General features: G+C 41.0%; 1 protein-coding gene across 3 annotated transcripts in view; it reads left to right on the plus strand.

Annotated features, from left to right (window-relative positions):
- PDE4B (phosphodiesterase 4B) overlaps positions 1-21425 on the plus strand; it is a 580875-nt gene that overhangs the window by 439417 nt on the left and 120033 nt on the right. For all 3 annotated transcript variants that reach the window (XM_057552861.1, XM_007164313.2, XM_057552870.1), the window contains 3 exons: positions 6482-6676; positions 21175-21211; positions 21344-21414. In XM_057552861.1, coding sequence (XP_057408844.1) covers positions 6482-6676; positions 21175-21211; positions 21344-21414 — 303 coding nt within the window. The remainder of the gene's footprint in view (positions 1-6481; positions 6677-21174; positions 21212-21343; positions 21415-21425) is intronic.

The following is a 21425-nucleotide window of genomic DNA, read 5'->3' on the forward strand; positions in this document are numbered from 1 at the left end:
TGAGGTGATGGCCAATGTAAGTATATAAGTGAATGGTTATTTTTATCAAAGTGGTAAGCAAGCATTTGAAGATGTTAGTTTCTGAGTATAACTGAGGAAAATATTTTCCAACAGAACTGTAAAGAAACACAGCATTTTTTCACAAATATACCACCACCCAAAAACACACACATACACACACACTCCACACCCATACACCTTATGATAGACAAAAAAAGTTCTCCAAAACTCGTGGGATGGAATTCCTGGCATACTGCAGGGAGGATGGAGAAAGAGGACCCTATTGACTCTATCTGGGGACTCCTCTGAGATCTTTAGCTACCAGAGGTTTTAATCCAAATAAAAATGGCTTTTTGTCAGATAAGAGATATAAACTGGTGAGATCCTCACATTCATTCAATAAATATTTGTTGGATGCCTTCTGGTGTGAAACTCAGTTCTGGGCCCTGGGAATACAAGATGAATAAGGCTTAGTCCCTGCTTCAAGGTCACAGTCTACTGGAGTGAGAGAGATAATGTAAACAGAGACATACAATCCAGCGTGGTAGGTTCTGGGATCAAAAAGAGTCTATGAGGCCATGGAGGAGAGGACCCTGGGCACAGACTGCAGGATGAAATTAAAAGAGGTCACACTTGAGAATTTTTCAAATGAAGTTTCACATTTTGGAGGCTTCTGTTTTCTCCTTTTGAAACGGGGGAAAGAGAATTAGCACAGAGTTGTGAGAATTCGACAATGTATTACCTAGAGAAGGAATGAGTTGTCAAAGAAAAGTCTCCTCTGATTCAGAAATGAGTGATTCCTAGGATGTTGCTTCATGACTCTGTTACATAAATTGGGGTATGTGCAGGTAATTGGGGATCAGGAAACAACCACCCTGGGGACAATTGCAGGCAATTCTGCAACAACCTGGCTTGGCTTGAATTCTTGGAAATAAGAGCTTCTCTTCATTTAATAAAAGGTTTCATGTACACCTTGTGGTTCTGTTCTTTATCCCTGATTTTTCCTCCCAGGCTTATGAACACGGCTTCAGTCCTATTTCTCCCTCGGAGACTGGCAAGCGGCCCTACCTGCTCCAGCTGGAGGCTGGGGAAGCTGTAGATGTCTTCTGCCGCCTGCTGGCTCCCTCTTAGCACCAGTGCAGGGCTGGCTTTGCGTGGATTCCTAGGCAATGGAGTCCACCAGGAGAGAAAGTGGGGCAGAGAATGTTCCTGCTTTTATTAAAAAGAAAGAGACGAGAAGATGGCAGACAGAAGCTGGTATAGGAGGGCTTTTCCCATCATGGGGGTTTGTGTAAAGATATCACCATCTCAAACATCTAAGCCAGTGATTTTTCTATACAAGTTTGTTTTGTTCAGGGAGAACACAGCTGTGCTTTTTATTTTTTTTTTATTTTTATTTTTAGATCATCGTCTCACAAAGCTTATCAAATAAGTTAATGTCGCATCTGTATAGACTCATTTGAAGGAAACAGCAGAAACCCCTGCCAGTGGGAATTGAGATGAGGGTAAGGAGGCAGGAAGAGGGAAGGGATAGGAGAAACATTTCATAGTAAATTGACTTTCATTGGTTCAGCTGACATTTTTTGATAGACCTACTATTTACAAGGCTCCGATCCAGATGCCTGGGATACAGAAGTGAGTAATATTGGGTCCCTTCTCTTTAGGAGATAAGAATCTATCGGGGAGCAGCTAAATAAGTGGATAATTAAATAAATGGAAAATTAAATAGAGATTACAGGTACTGTGATCAAGTACTGCTGTAAAGGAGTCTAGGAGGACACAGAAGGGGAGTATGTATCTAAATCGGACTGGTAGCTGCAGTGTTAGGAAATAGTTACTGGAGGAGGTGGCACGAGCTGAATGTGAAGTAGTGATTGATTGGAGACAGTGGGGAGAAGGGCATTGCAGTTACGGCGAGCACCACCTCTCACACACAGCATCACCCACTACCGCCTCTGCCTCGAGAAGCTGAGACCTCTAGAATCAAAGCAGGAGAAAGTTGTTAAAATATTAGGTCTTAGACAACAAGCAATTGACTCAGTCCAGGGCGATCTGCCGAGGCAGGCAGAATCACGGGGGACAGCAGCATACAGAATCCTGGACGTCAGAGAGCAGGACTTGAGGGTGGGGGGAGTGTCTCTGATCCTAGAAAAAAGGCCACTTTCAATACTGTTTCAGTCCATATGCTGGCTCTGGGCAGGTCGCGTCAACTATTGAGAAACTTGTGCATGACATCCTCTCAGTCTATCTGAAACTTCTCAGTGACGTCATCCAAATATTGAAGTAACTATAAGCTCAAATGTAGCAATTACAGTGTTATTTAAAATTAGAAAATCGGTGACCCACAATAGGGAAAATGCCTGAGGAAGTTCGGCACGACTTCTGGATGAACCATTAAGTTCCATGGGCATGGAAAATGATAATTCTGAAAACTGCGCACTACACGAAAAAAAATCATGATTCAAGCCTGCAGGAAAAATATTAACACTCAGAAAGAAAATAATAACCTGCTAATATTTTTTCTCTATTGTTGATATTTCACATAACATTCTTATTTACTTTTATAATAGTATTTTTTAATATAAAGAAGCCTAAAGGTGAAATATGAGTCCTGATTAAGGCAGGGCTAAAAATTACTCTAAATAAATAATGACCCCATTTGTATGTTCGCTTCCAATATTTCAGATTCTGTTTTTTCCCTAATTGTATTTCAGTTTGTGCGGCCTGTTCCTTTTGCTTGTTAAGCCTATCCTCCGTCTTCCCTTTGCCCACACCCCTCTTCCCACCCTGGATCTGTGGGACGTATTGTGATGTCTGCCCACTAATTTTGCTGTGACTGGAGCTGGTGTCTGGTTGGTGACTCATGTTTGTTCCTAAGTTGTACATCTGTGTTGGTTGCTTTGAAACAGTGCCCCAGGGAATATGAAAGGCCATTTGTCTCCCTGAAACTGCTTCTTTGCCCCAGAGAATTCTTCCTTGGCTTTTTCTGAATTCCCGCAAGCTCTTCTATGAGTTTAGGCAGGGTAAAGAAGAAAGGAAAAAGAAAAAGAAGAAAACAAAGGAAAGCAGCATGGAGGGAGTTTTAGTGTCTGGGCCCAGTCCCTGCTTACCTGGCAGGACCAAACCTCCTGGTCGTCCTGCTAACACTGGGGGCAGATGCTTTGTGACATCTGCTTAAAGGGTAATACTTGTGGACTTACTTTCTGCCCACTAGGAATGCCTGCAACAGGAAACAGGGCAGAGTGAGCCCTGGTGGAAACCCTCACTGGAAAAAGTTCTGAGAGTTTGGTAGGCATACCCACTTGGCACCTCTTCTAAGATTTTAGCCCAGATATACACAGCAGTGACATTCATAATATTTAATGACTGGTACCACATGGGCACTGGCCAATTAAAAGGACACAGGCCACCGCGCTGAAGCTAGAGGCCCCCTGCTGTTCCAGTCATCAGCAGATCCTGGACGGTCTGGGGCAGTGGCTGGCTGCCAACTGTTACAGAAGTATTTCAGGGACTTCCATGGCGGTCCAGTGGTTAAGACTTTGCCTTCCAGTGCAGGGGCTGCAGGTTCAATCCCTGGTCAGGGAGCTAAGATCCCACATGCCTCGGGGTTAAAAAACCAAAACATAGAACAGAAGCGATATTGTAACAAATTCAATAAAGACTTTAAAAATGGTCCACATCAGGGCTTCCTTGGTGGCACAGTGGTTGAGAATCTGCCTGCCAATGCAGGGGACACGGGTTCGAGCCCTGGTCTGGGAAGATCCCACATGCCACAGAGCAGCTAGGCCCGTGAGCCACAACTACTGAGCCTGCGCATCTGGAGCCTGTGCTCCGCAACAAGAGAGGCCACGATAGTGAGAGGCCCGCGCACCGCGATGAAGAGTGGCCCTCGCTTGCTGCAACTGGAGAAAGCCCTCGCACAGAAAAACGAAGACCCAACACAGCCAAAAATAAATTAAAAAAAAAAAAAAAATGGTCCACATCAAAAAAAAAAAAGTATTTCAATGTTTTAATACCCATAAAGGCTGTACGGATAGATACCAAATGAATTACAACATGATTACTCATGAAATTTCAAAGCTTATTTATGCCCACTCTTAAGCTTTATGTAGTCCCATCTTTACCTTTTAAGAGGCTTCCCTCTTTGTCCTTAAGAAGAGTTCAGAGCCAGCATCAAGTCCTAGTTCTACAAGCTCTGTGTGGCACAAAGGAGTCCTTATCCACAAAGGAGCTCTTTATTTTGCTCAACAACTAGTATAGATCTCACCCAAGGAAAGTGTGCAAGTCAGCTTACGTTATATTTTCACTTGCTGCAACGTATTTGCCTTACAACATAGCTCTACCTCCAGGCAGGCTGGCAAACCGGCTGAAATGTGTGAGTGATTGCCCACCTGCCTGCTTGCCTGCAGTCTCTGAAAGACAGTCCCATCCCAGACCGTGAGCCTGCTGTGAAAATCCATCTGCAGTACTGTGAAAGCCCAAATACATACATTGGATTGTTATGGCTCTTCCTTGTTCTCTTAACTGGAGATTCTCACTTGCTGCTTCTTATCAGACACCCGGAGTTTGTGGGTTGGCTAAAAGCAGCTTCTCGGAATGGTCTCCGGGGAAGCATTATGACCCTGAATTCTTTCATTTCTTCTTTCCCTGTTTCAGTGAAACCTACAGCCTCAGGGTAATTTACTGCCTCCCCTGTCTTCATCCAAGATAACAGCCAAGGTTGCTCATAATCCAACTGACTCTCTACATACCAAACACACGTTTCGCTTGAATGTAGAGACTGAAGGGAAACTGCACTCAGTGACCTAGTGAGCCATTCTGGAGTTCAGTGATTACTGAAGTCTGAGGTTGTAGAGGACTGAATTGGAAGACTTGGGTCTTCCAATTCTTACTTTACAGTTGCTAGCCTGTGATTTTGAGCAGGTGTTTAAAATCTCTCTAAGCCTCATTTTCCTCAAATGTAGACTGAGATCATACTACATACTTCACAGGGTCGTAATAAGGGTTGTAAATGGAATAATAGATCAGAAAACAATTTATAAACTAAAAGAAATACGCAAAATCCACCCCAAGAGAGAAGGCTATAAGAACTAGTGAACGAAAAGAACCACAAATATAGAAATAAATTATGGCAGCTGGATGAGTATAAAGGAAGCCCGCTACTGTGGTCCAGCTTGGAAAAGAGAGCATCCTTAGCCCCGTACCTTCTCCAACATCTTCCTGCAGAGCTTTAGCCAGAGAGCAGTGAGTGGTCTAGAGAAATACTAGGCAAGAGGGTTACTGTCAATCTGAGGCTAAGGGAGGTTGTGCATGCAGGAAAAATGCATAGGGGATGGTGGAGAGCATGGGAAGGACACAGTGCCTAAAGTAACACCAGGACCAGGAGAGAGAAAACAACAGCCAAAATGTCTACTGCTCCCACCTGTGTGTTCATTGATCAGAGCTTGTTCAAATAATTCTGGACTTGAGGGTACCTTTCCAGAGTGAGCTAGACTGACCAGAAATCTCAACGGCACTCCTCTGCCAGAGTCAGTAGCTGTATCCTCCTCCAGAGAGAAAGCTCTGCACCCCTGGAGGGCTATTTGGCATTATCAGATTAATTAAGTCATCGTCTGTGCTTAAACTTGCATATGAATATTAAGTGTCAGACTGGACCTCCCGTTTAATCAGCCAGTGGATGTTTTCAGGTTAGCACTTTGTTCCTGAAACATTCAGAAATGTGCACATTGTATCTTTAATGAGACTGTGGTATTTATTTATGGCAGGAAGAAGCCTCCCAGCTAAGAAGACTCATTCAAGTGATAGTTGAGTGTCTGGCACTTAGAGGTGTGTTAGATGCCGTATCTGGAGTCGCTTATTATCACCAGTTTATTTTATGAATTTGTCAATGTTGCTCATGCCGCTGAAAGGCCATGGGACTTTGCTCCGAGGGTCAAATCCTGGCTCCAGTCTCTGCTGATGACTGAACTTCTGTGGGACTGTTCCCTTTGTATAAAATGAGAATGACTGCAACTCAGAGCTGTTTGGAGCCTTAAAACTTTCCATGGGGCTTCCCTGGTGGCGCAGTGGTTGAGAATCTGCCTGCCAATGCAGGGGACACGGGTTCGAGCCCTGGTCTGGGAAGATCCCACGTGCCGCGGAGCAACTAGGCCCGTGAGCCACAACTACTGAGCCTGCGCGTCTGGAGCTTGTGCTCCGCAACAAGAGAGGCCACGATAGTGAGAGGCCCGCGCACCGCGATGAAGAGTGGCCCCCACTTGCCGCAACTAGAGAAAGCCCTCGCACAGAAACGAAGACCCAACACAGCCATAAATAAATAAATAAATAATAAAAATAAAGGAATTCCTTTAAAAAAAAAAAACTTTCCATGAAGTGTGAAGTGCTATGTAAAGTGCCTGGCACGCATGGGTTCTCCATGTATGTATGTCAGATGCCCTTCTCTATGTTTCTCATGTGACCAGTTTTCTTCTTTCTCTTTAAGCTTTGATGTGGAAAATGGCCCTTCCCCAGGTCGGAGCCCGCTGGATCCCCAGGCCAGCTCTTCCTCTGGGCTGGTGCTTCATGCCACCTTTCCCGGGCACAGCCAGCGCAGAGAGTCCTTTCTCTACAGATCAGACAGCGACTATGACTTGTCACCAAAGGCGATGTCGAGAAACTCTTCACTTCCAAGCGAGCAGTAAGTACGAGCTGTCTGGCTCCCAGTTTCACACTTACCTCATCTTTAACCCCATCACATCAGAGCAGCAAACTGTTCCCCTTTAACCCACAGGAGAGACGGAGGAGAAAAATGAACAGAGCAGAGGTGACAGTGATGACCACCTTAAGGACATTAATGCTCTCTTGCATGAGAAATATGTAGCCGGGGTCCCCAAGAGTGTTTAAAACCTCAGGCAACAGTGTTTGATTCACTTCGGTTATTGACACTTTAAAAAAATTTTTTTATTATTTGGCTTCATTTCCTGAACTGCTGAATCGTTTACGGCATGAGAACTTTAACACTGTTTGCAAACCACACTCAAACTTTCCAAGGCATGCGCAGTTTGCATGAGGCTACAGCAGAGAAGGAAAATGGTGGTTGGTGACACACATCCTCTCTGAGTGGCCTTTGCTGGGTGACATTTAATAAGCTGTCATCTAGTCACGTGTCTGTGTCCCTTCTTTGGAACCTTAACACAATGCCCACTTGTTGCCTGGCTCCTGGGTGAGATAGAATATACTCCACCGCCCTATTAAGCATGGCTGATGTTTCTGTTTTGCTGCTATTAATTGGAGATCTCTAATTTTTATTTAAAGAACAATGACCGGGTTGTGTTACTTGTTTATTAAGTTTCTGAAACCAAATAAAATTGGATGCTGGAATTCATGCCTTAAAAGGTCTCTAGGCACATGTACAATTGTATTTAACATCATATGTTATAAAAATATCAGTAGCTCTCTAAAGTCTCCAGCCTGGAAAATTCCACTGGGCTCTCTTCTGCTGTTGGAAAGGAAGCTAAAAAGGGTCACCCTCTTGTGAAAGAGGCAGGGGGCATTTTAAAGCTACCAATAAAAAGTATTCCCCAGGGCATTTCCGCCAGCTGATTTTAATAGAGGCACCCCTGCCCTAAAATGTCTCAATCATTGGGTGGACCAAAATTCATTTATTCACTCATTTGGCAAAAATTTACTGAAGCTCTCCTAGTGCCATGCAGTGTGCCAGGCTTTGGGCATAAAAGGTGAGCAGAACAGTGGGAAAAAAATCACAGATGCGTTAAAAACAGATATTATTCTCAAAAAGGTTGCATGCTTTCAGGGAGGTTACAGTTAAATAAGAAAGATAAGAGGAACACTGCTACTGTGTGGAAGGAAACATTTAGTGAGTGCTTACCATAGGGCCCTGTTCATTTACATACGTTATCTCTTTTAATCTTTACAAAAGTCCTGTCAGGTAGGCACCATTATTATCTCCACTCTATAGATGATGAAACAAAGACTCTGAGAAGTGAGAAACCTGACTCTACCCCATGACTCTATGCCATGCTATATACCTTGATGTAGCTAAGAAAGACCATAGGCAAAACTTTTGGACTTTATTTACCTATGTTCTTCAAACTTCAAAGTAGAACCTCTCCTATCAGGTAGAAAACATGAGTGGAGTAGAGGTAACCTCTTTGCTCTAGATCATGTAGAACCAAGGAAGTTTCTGACCAAGGTTTGGATGGGGGCTTTGACAATGAACATCCCTGGAATTCTCTCTTCCACCAAAACAAACAGCTTTCTAGACTCCCCCGAGGGAGAGCATAGGAGATGTGTTGAGCTGAAGTAATTAGAGCTTCATTCACATAGTGCTTCACGGGTGAAAGACTAGCTTTGGAAGGCAGCTAATGCCTCCCCCCACCCCCCAGACTCCTGACAAACAGCCTGATGCATCTCAGGGTCACTCAGAGGCTGTCCAGCAAGTTCTAACCAAATTTCAGATTAAATTCCAGTGATTCCTTACTTAGGACGAAAAGGTTATAGAAATTTTGAACATGAAGAGACTTTCAAGACAACAGTCCAACTCAGTCTATAGCTGTAGAAACAGACATCGAGTTCTGAACGACTCTGCGTTCAGGTCCCTAATACTAATGGTTACCCTCTTTTCAATTTTACCAACCAGGAAAAATTCTCCCCTAACTTCAGAACCTACATAGCATTGCCAACTTTAGATTTAGGCAAGTAAGGATTATATATGTAAGTTAACTAGTATCATTCTCCCTTAAAAAAAAAAAAAAGAGGGAGTACCTTCAAGATGGCGGAGGAGTAGGACGTGGAGATCACCTTCCTCCCCACAAATACATCAAAAATACATCTACATGTGGAACAACTCCTACAGAACACCTACTGAACACTGGCAGAAGACCTCGCACTTCCCAAAAGGGTCTGGGTGCTCTGGCCAGGTGTCAGGCGTGAGCCTCTGAGGTAGGAGAGCTGAGTTCAGGACACTGGACCACCAGAGACTTCCAGGCCCCACATAACATCAATCGGCGAAAGCTCTCCCAGGGACCATCGTCTCAACAGTAAGATGCATCTCCATTCAAAAAACAGCAAGCTCCAGTGCTGGACAGCCAGTGTTGGACACCCAACAACTAGCAAGACAGGAACACAACCCCACCCATTAGCAGAGAGGCTGCCTAAAATCATAATAAGGTCACAGACACCCCAAAACACACCACCAGACGCGGTCCAGCCCAACAGAAAGACAAGATCCAGCCTCATCCTCCAGATCACAGGAACTAGTCCCCTCCACCAGGAAGCCTACACAACTCACTGAAGCAACCTTAACCACTGGGGGCAGGCACCAAAAACAAGGGGAACTACAAACTTGCAGCCTGCAAAAAGGAGACCCCAAACACAGTAAGTTAAGCAAAATGAGAAGACAGAGAAACACACAGCAGATGAAGGAGCAAGGTAAAAACACACCAGACCAAACAAATGAAGAGGAAATAGGCAGCTTACCTGAAAAATAATTCAGAGTAATGATAGTAAAGATCCAAAATCTTGGAAATAGAATAGAGAAAATACAAGAAAGGTTTAAGAAGGACCTAGAAGAACTAAAGAGCAAACAAACAATGATGAACAACACAATAAATGAAATTTAAAATTCTCTAGAGGGAATCAATATCAGAAGAACTGAGGCAGAAAAACGGATAAGTGACCTGGAAGATAAAATAGTGGAAATAACTACTGCAGAGCAGAATAAAGAAAAAAGAATGAAAAGAATTGAGGATAGTCTCAGAGACTTCTGGGACAACTTTAAATGTGCCAACATTCGAATTATAGAGGTCCCAGAAAAAGAAGAGAAAAAGAAAGGGACTGAGAAAATATTTGAAGAGATTATAGTTGAAAACTTCCCTAATATGGGAAAGGAAATAGTCAATCAATTCCAGGAAACACAGAGAGTCCCATACAGGATAAATCCAAGGAGAAACATGGTAAGACACATATTAATCAAACTATCAAAAATTAAATACAAAGAAAAAATATTAAAAGCAGCAAGGGAAAAGCAACAAATAACACACAAGGGAATCCTCATAAGGTTAACAGCTGATCTTTCAGCAGAAACTCTGCAAGCCAGAAGGAAGTGGCAGGACATATATAAAGTGATGAAAGGGAAAAACCTACAACCAAAATTACTCTACCCAGCAAGGATCTCATTCAGCTTTGACAGAGAAATTAAAACCTTTACAGACAAGCAAAAGCTAAGAGAATTCAGCACCACCAAACGAGCTTTACAACAAATGCTAAAGGAACTTCTCTAGGCAGGAAACACAAGAGAAGGAAAAGACCTACAATAACCCAAAACAATTAAGAAAATGGTAATAGTAACATACATATTGATAATTACCTTAAATGTAAATGGATTAAATGCTCCAATCAAAAGACATAGATTGGCTGAATGGATACAAAAAAAGATCCATGAATATGCTGTCTACAAGAGACCCACTTCAGACCTAGGGACACATATGGACTGAAAGTGAGGGGATGGATAAAGATATTCCATGCAAATGGAAATCAAAAGAAAGCTGGAGTAGTAACTCTCATATCAGACAAAATAGACTTTAAAATAAAGAATGTTACAAGAGACAAAGAAGGACACTACATAATAATCAAGGGATCAACCCAAGAAGAAGATATAACAATTATAAATATATATGCACCCAACATAGGAGCACCTCATTACATAAGGCAACTGCTAACAGCTATAAAAGAGGAAACTGACAGTAACACAATAATAGTGGGGGACTTTAACAACTCACTCACACCAGTGGACAGATAATCCAAAATGAAAATTAAGAAGGAAACAGAAGCTTTAAATGACACAATAGACCAGATAGATTTAATTGATATTTATAGGACATTCCATCCAAAAACAGCAGATTACACTTTCTTCTCAAGTGCACACGGAACATTCTCCAGGGTAGATCACATCTTGGGTCACAAATCAAGCTTCAGTAAATTTAAGAAAATTGAAATCATGTCAAGCATCTTTTCTGACCACAACGCTATGAGATTAGAAATGAATTACAGGGAAAAAATGTAAAAAACAAACACATGGTGGCTAAACAATATGTTACTAAATAACCAAGAGATCACTGAAGAAATCAAAGAGGAAATCAAAAAATACCTAGAGACAAATGATAATGAAAACACGATGATCCAAAAACCTATTGGTTGCAGCAAAAGCAGTTCTAAGAGGGAAATTTATCGCTAAACAAGCTTACCTCAAGAAAAAAGAAAAATCTCAAATGAACAATCTAACCTTACACCTAAAGGAACTAGAGAAAGAAGAACAACAAAACCCAAAGTTAGCAGAAGGAAAGAAATCATAAAGATCAGAGCATAAATAAATGAAATAGAAACAAAGAAAACAATAGCAAAGATCTATAAAACTAAAAGCTGGTTCTTTGAGAAGATAAACAAAATTGATAAACCATTAGCCAGACTCATCAAGAAAAAGAGGGAGAGGACTCAAATCAATAAAATTAGAAATGAAAATGGAGAAGTTACAACAGACACTGCAGAAATACAAAGCATCCAAATAGACTACTACGAGCAACTCTATGCCAATAAAATGGACAACCTAGAAGAAATGGACAAATTCTTGGAGAGGTATAACCTTCCAAGACTGAACCAGGAAGAAATAGAAAATATGAACAGACTTATCACAAGTAAAGAAATTGAAACTGTGATTTAAAATCTTCCAACAAACAAAAGTCCAGGACCAGATGGCTTTACAGGTAAATTCTATCAAACATTTAGAGAAGAGCTAACACCCATCCTTCTCAAACTCTTCCAAAAATTGCAGAGGAAGGAACACTCCCAAACTCATTCTATGAGGCCACCATCACCCTCATACCAAAAACAGACAAAGAAAAAAAAGAAAATTACAGACCAATATCACTGATGAATATAGATGCAAAAATCCTCAACAAAATACTAGCAAACAGAATCCAACAACACATTAAAAGGATCAAACACCATGTTCAAGTGGGATTTATCCCAGGCATGCACGGATTCTTTAATATACACAAATCAATCAATGTGATACACTATATTAATAAATTGAAGAATAAAAACCATATGATCATCTCAACTGATGCAGAAAAAGCTTTTGACAAAATTCAACACAGATTTATGATAAAAACTCTCCAGAAAGTGGGCATAGAGGGAACCTACCTCAACATAATAAAGCCATATACGACAAACCCACAGCAAACATCATTCTCAATGGTGAAAAACTGAAACCATTTCCTCTAAAATCAGGAACAAGACAAGGATGTCCACTCTCACCACCATTATTCAACATAGTTTTGGAAGTCCTAGCCATGGTAATCAGAGAAGAAAAAGGAATAAAAGGAATACAAATTGGAAAAGAAGAAGTAAAACAGTCACTGTCTGCAGATGACATGATACTATACATAGAGAATCCTAAAGATGCCACCAGAAAACTACTAGAGCTAATCAATGAATTTGGTAAAGTAGCAGGATACAAAATTAATGCACAGAAATCTCTTGCATTCCTATACACTAATCATGAAAAATCTGAAAGAGAAATTAAGGAAACACTCCCATTTACTATTGCAACAAAAAGAATAAAATGCCTAGGAATAAACCTACCCAGAGAGACAAAAGAGCTGTATGCAGAAAACTATAAGACACTGTTGAAAGAAATTAAAGATGATACCAACAGATGGAGAGATATGCCATGTTCTTGGATTGGAAAAATCAATATTGTGAAAATGACTGTACTACCCAAAGCAATCTACAGATTCAATGCAATCCCTATCAAATTACCAAAGGCATTTTTTATGGAACTAGAACAAAAAATCTTAAAATTTGTATGGAAACACAAAAGACCCCGAATAGCCAAAGCAGTCTTGAGGGGAAAAAATGGAGATGGAGGAATCAGACTCCCTGACTTCAGACTCTACTCCAAAGCTACAGTAATCAAGACAAATGGTACTGGCACAAGAACAGAAATATAGATCAATGGAACAGGATAGAAAACCCAGAGATAAACCCACACACCTATAGTCAACTAATCTATGACAAAGCAGGCAAGGATATACAATGGAGAAAAGACAGTCTCTTCAATAAGTGGTGCTGGGAAAACTGGACAGCTACATGTAAAAGAATGAAATTAGAACCCTCTCTAACACCATACACAAAAATAAACTCAAAATGGATTAAAGACCTAAGTGTAAGGCCAGACAGTATGAACCTCTTAGAGGAAAACATAGACAGAACACTCTATGACATAAATTACAGCAGGATCCTTTTTGACCTGCCTCCTAGAGAAAGGGAAATAAAAACACAAATAAACAAATGGGACCTAATGAAACTTAAAAGCTTTTGCACAGCAAAGGAAACCATAAACAAGATGAAAAGACAACTGTCAGAATGGGAGAAAACATTTGCAAATGAAGCAACGGACAAAGAATTAATCTCCAAAATGTACAAGCAGCTCATGCAGCTCAATATTAAAAAAAACAAACAACCCAATCCAAAAATGGGCAGGAGACCTAAATAGACATTTCTACAAAGAAGATATACAGATTGCTAACACACACATGAACGGATGCTCAACATCACTAATCATTAGAGAAATGCAAATCGAAAATACAATGAGGTATCACCTCACACCGGTCAGAATGGCCATCATCAAAAAATCCACAAACAATAAATGCTGGAGAGGGTGTGGAGAAAAGGGAACCCTCATACACTGTTGGTGGGAATGTAAATTGGTACAGCCACTATGGAGAACAGTATGGAGGTTCCTTAAAAAACTAAAAATAGAACTACCATATGACCCAGCAATCCCACTACTGGACATATACTCTGAAAAATCTATAATTCAAAAAGAGTCATGTACCACAATGTTCATTGCAGCACTATTTACAATCGCCAGGACATGGAAGCAACCTAAGTGTCCATCGACCCATGAATGGGTAAAGAAGGAGTGGCACATATATATAATGGAATATTATTCAGCCATAAAAAGAAACGAAATTAAGTTATTTGTAGTGAGGTGGATGGACCTAGAGTCTGTCATACAGAGTGAAGTAAGTCAGAAAGAGAAAAACAAATACCGTATGCTAACATGTATATATGGAATCCAAAAAAAAAAAAAAAAAAATATATATATATATATATATATATATATATGTTTCTGAAGAACCTAGGGGCAGGACAGGAATAAAGACACAGATGTAGAAAATGGACTTGAGGACACGGGGAAGGGGAAGGGTAAGCTGGGACGAAGTGAGAGAGTGGCATGGACTTACATATACTACCAAATGTAAAATAGATAGCTAGTGTGAAGCAGCCCCATAGCACAGAGAGATCAGCTCAGTGCTTTGTGACCACCTAGAGGGGTGGGAGGGAGATGCAAGAGGGAGGGGATAGGGGGATATATGTATACATATAGCTGATTCACTTTGTTATACAGCAGAAACCAACACAGCACTGTAAAGCAATTATACTCCGATAAAGATGTTAAAAAAGAAAACAAACCAGAACTTTAAAAAGTAGTAAGGGCACACTTTCATAATAAAGAATAGTCCTTCCCAAGAAAACACAGTTGTAAACATGATCTCATCCTATCAAAGATACTGATAACAAGATATATTAAAAGCTTTGGGTGAATAAAAATAGCCCAGAATTTTGTTTTGCAAATATTTCAACATGACAGTAAAACTTTCATGTGTTTGTCAGTTTAGGAATTTATATTTCTCAACACAACAAGAAGTAGAACTTGAATATCCAGATTCTTCTGAAATTTCATTTTATCAGGACCATGTTGGAAAATCCAGTTTTACACAGGTATTTTGAGCTAACCTGAAGTAATGCTCTCAAAGCTATTTCACCTGATTATTACTCTTCAGGATGATTTGAAATAGAGGAACAGCAGCCCCTGAACCTCTTACTGCTTCTCCTGCCTTCTACCCATAAAGCCAAGAAAAAGAAGGACAGTAATAGGTTTGGAGTCTTGATGTGAAGGCCGCTGGATGGGGGCTGCAGCGTGTTCCCCGCTCAGAAGCCTCTCTCTCCAGAACAGGTCATGAATTTACACAAGAGGTAGAAAACTTTGCATAATTCCTCAGCATTAAATCTTAACAGTAGAGACAACACTAGCTTTTTAAAATTTCTCATCTGAGCTCTTTCAGGAGAAAACATATAGGCAGGGAGAATGAGTGAAAAAGATATTGAGTTAAAAAATGAATGGAAAATTAAAAGTGGCTTTAGCATACAGCAACAAAAGAGAGACTGAAATAAAGCTTTGTAGTAAGAAAACAAGATCGCCATTGGATCCCAAAAGGAAATTTCACATGCTTTCCTAGATGTGGCAATAATTTATTGGTTTCTCTTTCGTTCCTGTGTTGTAGTCATCTTTAACGTAATGTCTTTGTATACCAAGGTACAGATTTCCCAATGGGAACATAAAGTACCGGAAACTGGTGAGGCCAGTTAGATTGCCCCAAACTGTGGCGGGAACCACCCCGGATAGGACCAAGTTTTAATTATCCACTAGTAAAGCCACAGGGAAGCAAGATCCATGTTTCCTTCATTTGGTTGTCCCATTTGTAGTCTTACACAGACAAGGAACTTTTTAAAGCCACCATTTGTATGAGAAGTAAGTAGTCTCTAGAGAGAGTGGTCAAAGGAAATGAGATCTGAGAGCCAAGAGGAAAAGCAGAAATAAGAGCCCACTTAAATTTAAGACCTGTTTATTGATGGACTACCAAAAAAGTACAATGTGGTGTCTAAGACTTGAGTTACAGCCATCATACTTACTAGCACCATGGCTTTAAGACATTGAGTATTTTTTGTAGTGTCTAAATTACCTGTAAATAAAAGCACACGTTTATTAAGCATTTCCTATATACTATTTAAAGTCCTTTACATATTTTAACTCATTTAATCCCTATAACCCCAAGGTAGTTGGTACTGTAATATTCTTGTCTTAAAGATGAGGACATTGAAGCACAGAGAGATTAAGTAACCTGCCCAGTAAATGGGGAATCACGGCTTAAATCCAGGGAGTCTAGATGATTAAACCACATGGTTATCCAATACATAAACAGACTCTAAATAATGATGAAAAATAAAAATAATGATACGGATCTCTGCTCTGCCTGCCTTTCCAGCTGTTATGAAGATTATACACATCGTTTCTTTTAACAAAAATTTACTTACCTTTAGGCACTTTGCAAACAAATGAGACATTTTCTTTGTCTTCAGGGGAGCTAAAAGATTAGTAAGTCAATAGGCAGTTGTACTACCTTCGGAAAAGGGCAATGTCCGTGGAAAGGGATGCGCTGGACTTTGAGAGATCTGGCCAGGCAAGGCGAGCAGCCTGCTTCGAGGGGTTACAGCTAAGCTAAAGGAGTTAGCCAGGCAGAAAGGTGTGCGGGAGGAAGGGCTGTGTGCTCACTAACTCTCTTGTTGTCAAGAACATTTGGGGGGACCACAGCTCAATATGGCTCAGGCAGAGAACGTGAGAGGATGAGGAAGTGGTTGAGAGACGAAGCCAGAGAAGTAAGCAGTTCCCTCATCACGGAGGGCCTATGTGAGGAGTTGGCATTTATGCTGCAGACAAGCAGTGGGGGGCTACTAAAGGCTTTAAAACAGGAAAATACATAATCAGACGAACGTTTTTGAAAGATAGCTCTGATTACAGTCTAAAGAACAGTTTGGAGGGTGGACACGCCTAAAGATGTTTCCAAGAGCCAAATGGGAAGCTGCTTTGGTAATCTGCATCTTAAAGGATGGGGATCTACATTAGAACAGATCCAATGGGCGATTAATAAATATTTGCAAGTGAGGATCAACAGATGTTGGTGGTTGACTATGGGATGAGGGGAAGGAAGGTTTCAGGCTTGACCAACAAGTGCTTGCACCGTTCTCCAGGGTCAAGAACATACTCTTACCACATGAAATAAGGGACATGAAAATGCTTTGTAAACTGTAAAGTACAATATAAATATTAGTTCTCTTGATTGTAATGGGGGCAGAAATGACTACCCTAAAGATGTTCTCACCAGCTGGGAAGATAGACATGATACCTACTATAATGAAATAATGATACCTACTACTAGTACGAATAACTATAACTAACGAAAGTGCCTTTATGTGCCTAGCACTGTTGTAAGAGTTGTACATATATAACAACTTATTTAATTCTCACAACGCCCATTTTACAGATGAAGAAAGTGAGGCATAGAGAGGTTGCCTAATGTCTCATAGTTAGTAATAGTGCAACTGAGAAACAAACCAATGCTGTCTGGCTCCAAAAGCTGTGCTCTTCACTACAATAGTATATGTCTCTCTCTAAGGCAGACGAAAATTAGTATTACAAGAAAAGTGCGTGTAGTCATGAAACAGAGGAAGTTAAAATTGATAAAACCCAGAGTGTAGCAGTAGGAAGCAGCATTTTTGCTTCCTAGAAAAGCATTCATTGTTGAGAGCAGACCTACACTCAATTCTAAGACCCACAGAGTTCTGATCTCCAATTATCCTACAAAATTGTAATGTGCTAGTTTTGTCACTAGATGGTGCTCGTGCCACGGTTCTGAATATCTGGCCTCGTTCCTGAGAGGTATCGTGGTCTCTAGTGGTTTGGGCAACTAAGAAGTACGTCAGTTTTCATAACCAATCGTGTTTTGTTACATTCATGCATTTTATTATTAATGTACCAAATTATGATTTTAAAAATTTAGAACGGTTTTATAAATAATCTGGCTATACTCAAATAGAAGTTTTTTTCTTTTGTTTCTTCGACTTGCGATGAATTATCTATGAATTATCTGATCATTTCTCTAACAGCTACTGTCTGATATACAGCATTGGCTTTTACAGCTCAAATTCTTTAAGGGACCCAGTAATGGGGATCTGAAAATTCGTCTCTTGCCTCTGAGTGTTCTGCTCTCCTAAACTTCAAAAGTTTCATAATAATAGTCATTTTGACACCGAGCCCTCTCTTAATGTGTTCTTTCTTTTAACCTCTGTTTAATCATTAGTTTGTACAGTTTTAGTAACTCCCCATTCATGCAACAATACATCAGCTTTAGGTACTACATCTGTATGAGATTTGCTTGTATTATCTAACTTTTGTTGGACACGTAGACTCCAGAAATCCAGGAGCCATAGATGACCTACTTAAGTCTAACACTATCACTTTACACCCAACTCACCCTGATGTCTTCTGAACAATGTGAACTTCACAGCAGAAATCTGAACAAATAGAAAGATATTTCACCCATCTCCAGAAAATAGCTTGAGAAGGGGCAGTTCTTGTAAGAACTCACCACCCTGCATTTATCACAACTGCCCCTCTCTTAACTTTGTCTCGTTTGGGCTCCTCTCCAAGAGCCCTGAGGTTCTTCCTTTGACTCTCTCTCTCTATACACCCCACCCCAGGAAGCCACTCCCTGCCATTGCTTTAAGGGGCCCCACTGTTGTAGGTACCTCCTAAATCTCTAGCTCTAACCCCCATGTTTCAGTCTTCCTGCTTGCTGTTTCCACCAGGATATCAACAAATATCTTAAAACTCAACATGTGAGAAAGTGACACGTCTCCTCCAACTCCTCCTTACTTTTTAACTTCTACTCACCACTTCACTATTTTCCCAGATACCCATTTTTTAAACTGAAAATAGTATTTCTTTATGACCCCTTATCCAATTCAATGCCAAGTCCTTGGCAAGACGTTCAGGGTCTCTTCCAGTTGTCTTTTCCTGTTTCTTTCTCTGCCTCACCAATGTCTTCTCATCAGAATGATGGCGATATCCCCCTAAGCCATCTTCCTGGCTCTGTCCTCTCTTCCATCCATCTCTTGTATCCATAGCATTTTATTGGGTTGGCCCAAAAGTTTGTTCAGGTTTTTCCATAAGATGTTATGGAAAAACCTGGGACTTCCCTGTTGGCTCAGTGGTTAAGAATCCACCTGCCAATGCAGGGGACACAGGTTCGATCCCTAGTCCGGGAAGATCCCATGTGCCGCGGAGCAACTAAGCCCGTATGCCACAACTGCTGAGCCTGCACTCTAGAGCCCGCGTGCCACAACTACTGAAGCCCGCACGCCTAGAGCCCGTGCTCCACAACAAGAGAAGCCACCGCAATGAGAAGCCCGTGCACGGCAATGAAGAGTAGTCCCCGCTCGCCACAACTAGAGAAAACCCATGCAGCAACAAAGACTCAATGCAGCCAAAAAAAAAAAAAAAGACGAACTTTTTGGCCAACCCAATACTTTCTAAAGCACTTTTCTGTTTGCCTGTCTCACTAAAAACCTTCACTGGCTCATTTCTTTTACTGAGTTGAGCACCAGCTCCACAACCGTTGTCCACAATGTCCATAACGTGGGTGTAGGGGACATTTGAGTCTTACCCCCTACAAATGTCTGTCACTGCTCAGCTCTAAACAGCCACCAAGCATCTCCATGTTCAGGACTTTCCCATTTCAATGCCTCAGTTCTTGCATTGTTCTCATTAGTAGCACCTACCATCCGTGCCTTTTAAAGCCTGCCCTTCAAAGTTCATCTCGAATACCACTCATTCAATCAAGCCTTTTCTACTATGTCTAATCTGTAATTATCACATCTCCTTTGCACCCCATTAAGTATCAATTGTTTGTATTTCTCATTCTGTATTTATAATATCTACTGCAGTGTTTTGGACATTTTTCTGTCTCCTCTGTTTTAATTTGTGGGGATCATGAATTCTGTATAATTCAATCAACTATGCAGGGTCGTCATAAAACAGGAAACATAATGTTTAAAAGCATAGATTTTTGGAATCAGTCTTAGTTCTTTCATTTATTAGCTGTGTGCTAGTTAAGCAGTTGCTTACCTGCTCTGAGCGTTGATATTATCTATAAAATGGGAATAAGAGTCGTTGCCCCAGTTCTTGTTACCAGAACTAAATGAGATTTCATGCAGAGGCTGACAGATGGTAATCACTCCAAGAACGCTTACTCTTGTCAGTGATCTTTTTATAGTCACTTGGTCACTGTACAAATCAGATGCACAGGAAGTTTGATGAAATTGAAGGGGGACTTCTAGCTAAAGACCAAGGTAGAAAGGAAAATACTGTATTAAATAATACCCCAAAGTAAAAGTCTATGCTAGAGAAGAGGCCCCCCAGGATGTAGGTGTTGTCCAGCCCTGGATCCCTAGTTCTCACCTAATGCCTGGTACTGGGCCGGTGTTTAATAACCATTGGTTGCACTCTCGTAGTTAGCGAATAAGGTGCCATATATGTGTGGTGATCGTGAAGACAGAGAAGAGGATCAGACAGTGAAGGAAACTCATCGTTCACCACCTTCTGTGCGACTGTTATGATTTACACTGTGATAGCGAATTGCCCTGATTGTGCGTCTGCAGCTCAGGCCAGCCTGTCTTCTAATGGCTTTAATGGAGACCTTGCTGAATGTGGATTTAAGAAGAGGTATCAAAGCATGTGTCAGAGAGAGAGTGCACTTCTGAAAACACACTTTTGACTATTCCTAAGTACAGATTTATGTAACGCGAGGTTCAGCTTCATCAGATCTTTGGGACAAAGTGAGAGACAATGATATAATAGTAGGTTCAGTCCCTACACTACACTCCCTTAAAAGCTTTTCCTTGGGTACTTTAAGAAAAAAGTTGTCTTAAAAACAAAAAGTAATGGGATTCCCAGACAGAAATCTGTGTTTAAGTGGCATTAAGGCTGCGGTTCAAATCAACAAAAGCCAGGAAATCCAAAGTTAACCTTTATCCAGACTGTTATGCCATTTTTTCCAACTCTGTGTGTGCCTGTGAGCAGCCCTCCTTTTGAATTTCCTGGCTCTGGCAACCAAAATCCACAAATTGCTTTGAATTACAGTACTCTGGGTCTGCTATTTAATGGGAAAATACCCTGAAGATATATGCTTACTTGCAAGTGTTTTTATGTGTAGCCACTGTAAATCCAGGAGCCATGAACCTGGTGGGTTTTTTTCTGTCAAGTTCCTGAAATCCCCATCTGCACCTAAATCAGTCCTGCCTTATATCCAGGTGGAAGAATTTGTATAACATTTTTGTGTTGCTAACACTGATGAAGTTTCATATTACAGCTTATATGACACAGTTATAATTCAAATGCATTTTAAAAATGTTTCTTTTCTCTCTTTTCACCAGACATGGCGATGACTTGATTGTAACGCCTTTTGCCCAGGTACGTATCATGCTGGCCTGGCTCATTCTCACTCTGGCTCTGGGTGTAGTTTCTAAGTGTAGCCTCTGAACCTGCCCATTCCTCTCCTTTTGTTCCTAACCATTCCTAACAGTGGAAACATTTTCCTTATAGGTCCTTGCCAGCTTGCGAAGTGTGAGAAACAACTTCACAGTACTGACAAACCTCCATGGAACATCCAACAAGTAAGCATGCA

Source organism: Balaenoptera acutorostrata, chromosome 1 (assembly GCF_949987535.1).
Source record: "Balaenoptera acutorostrata chromosome 1, mBalAcu1.1, whole genome shotgun sequence".
Lineage (NCBI taxonomy): Eukaryota > Metazoa > Chordata > Mammalia > Artiodactyla > Balaenopteridae > Balaenoptera > Balaenoptera acutorostrata.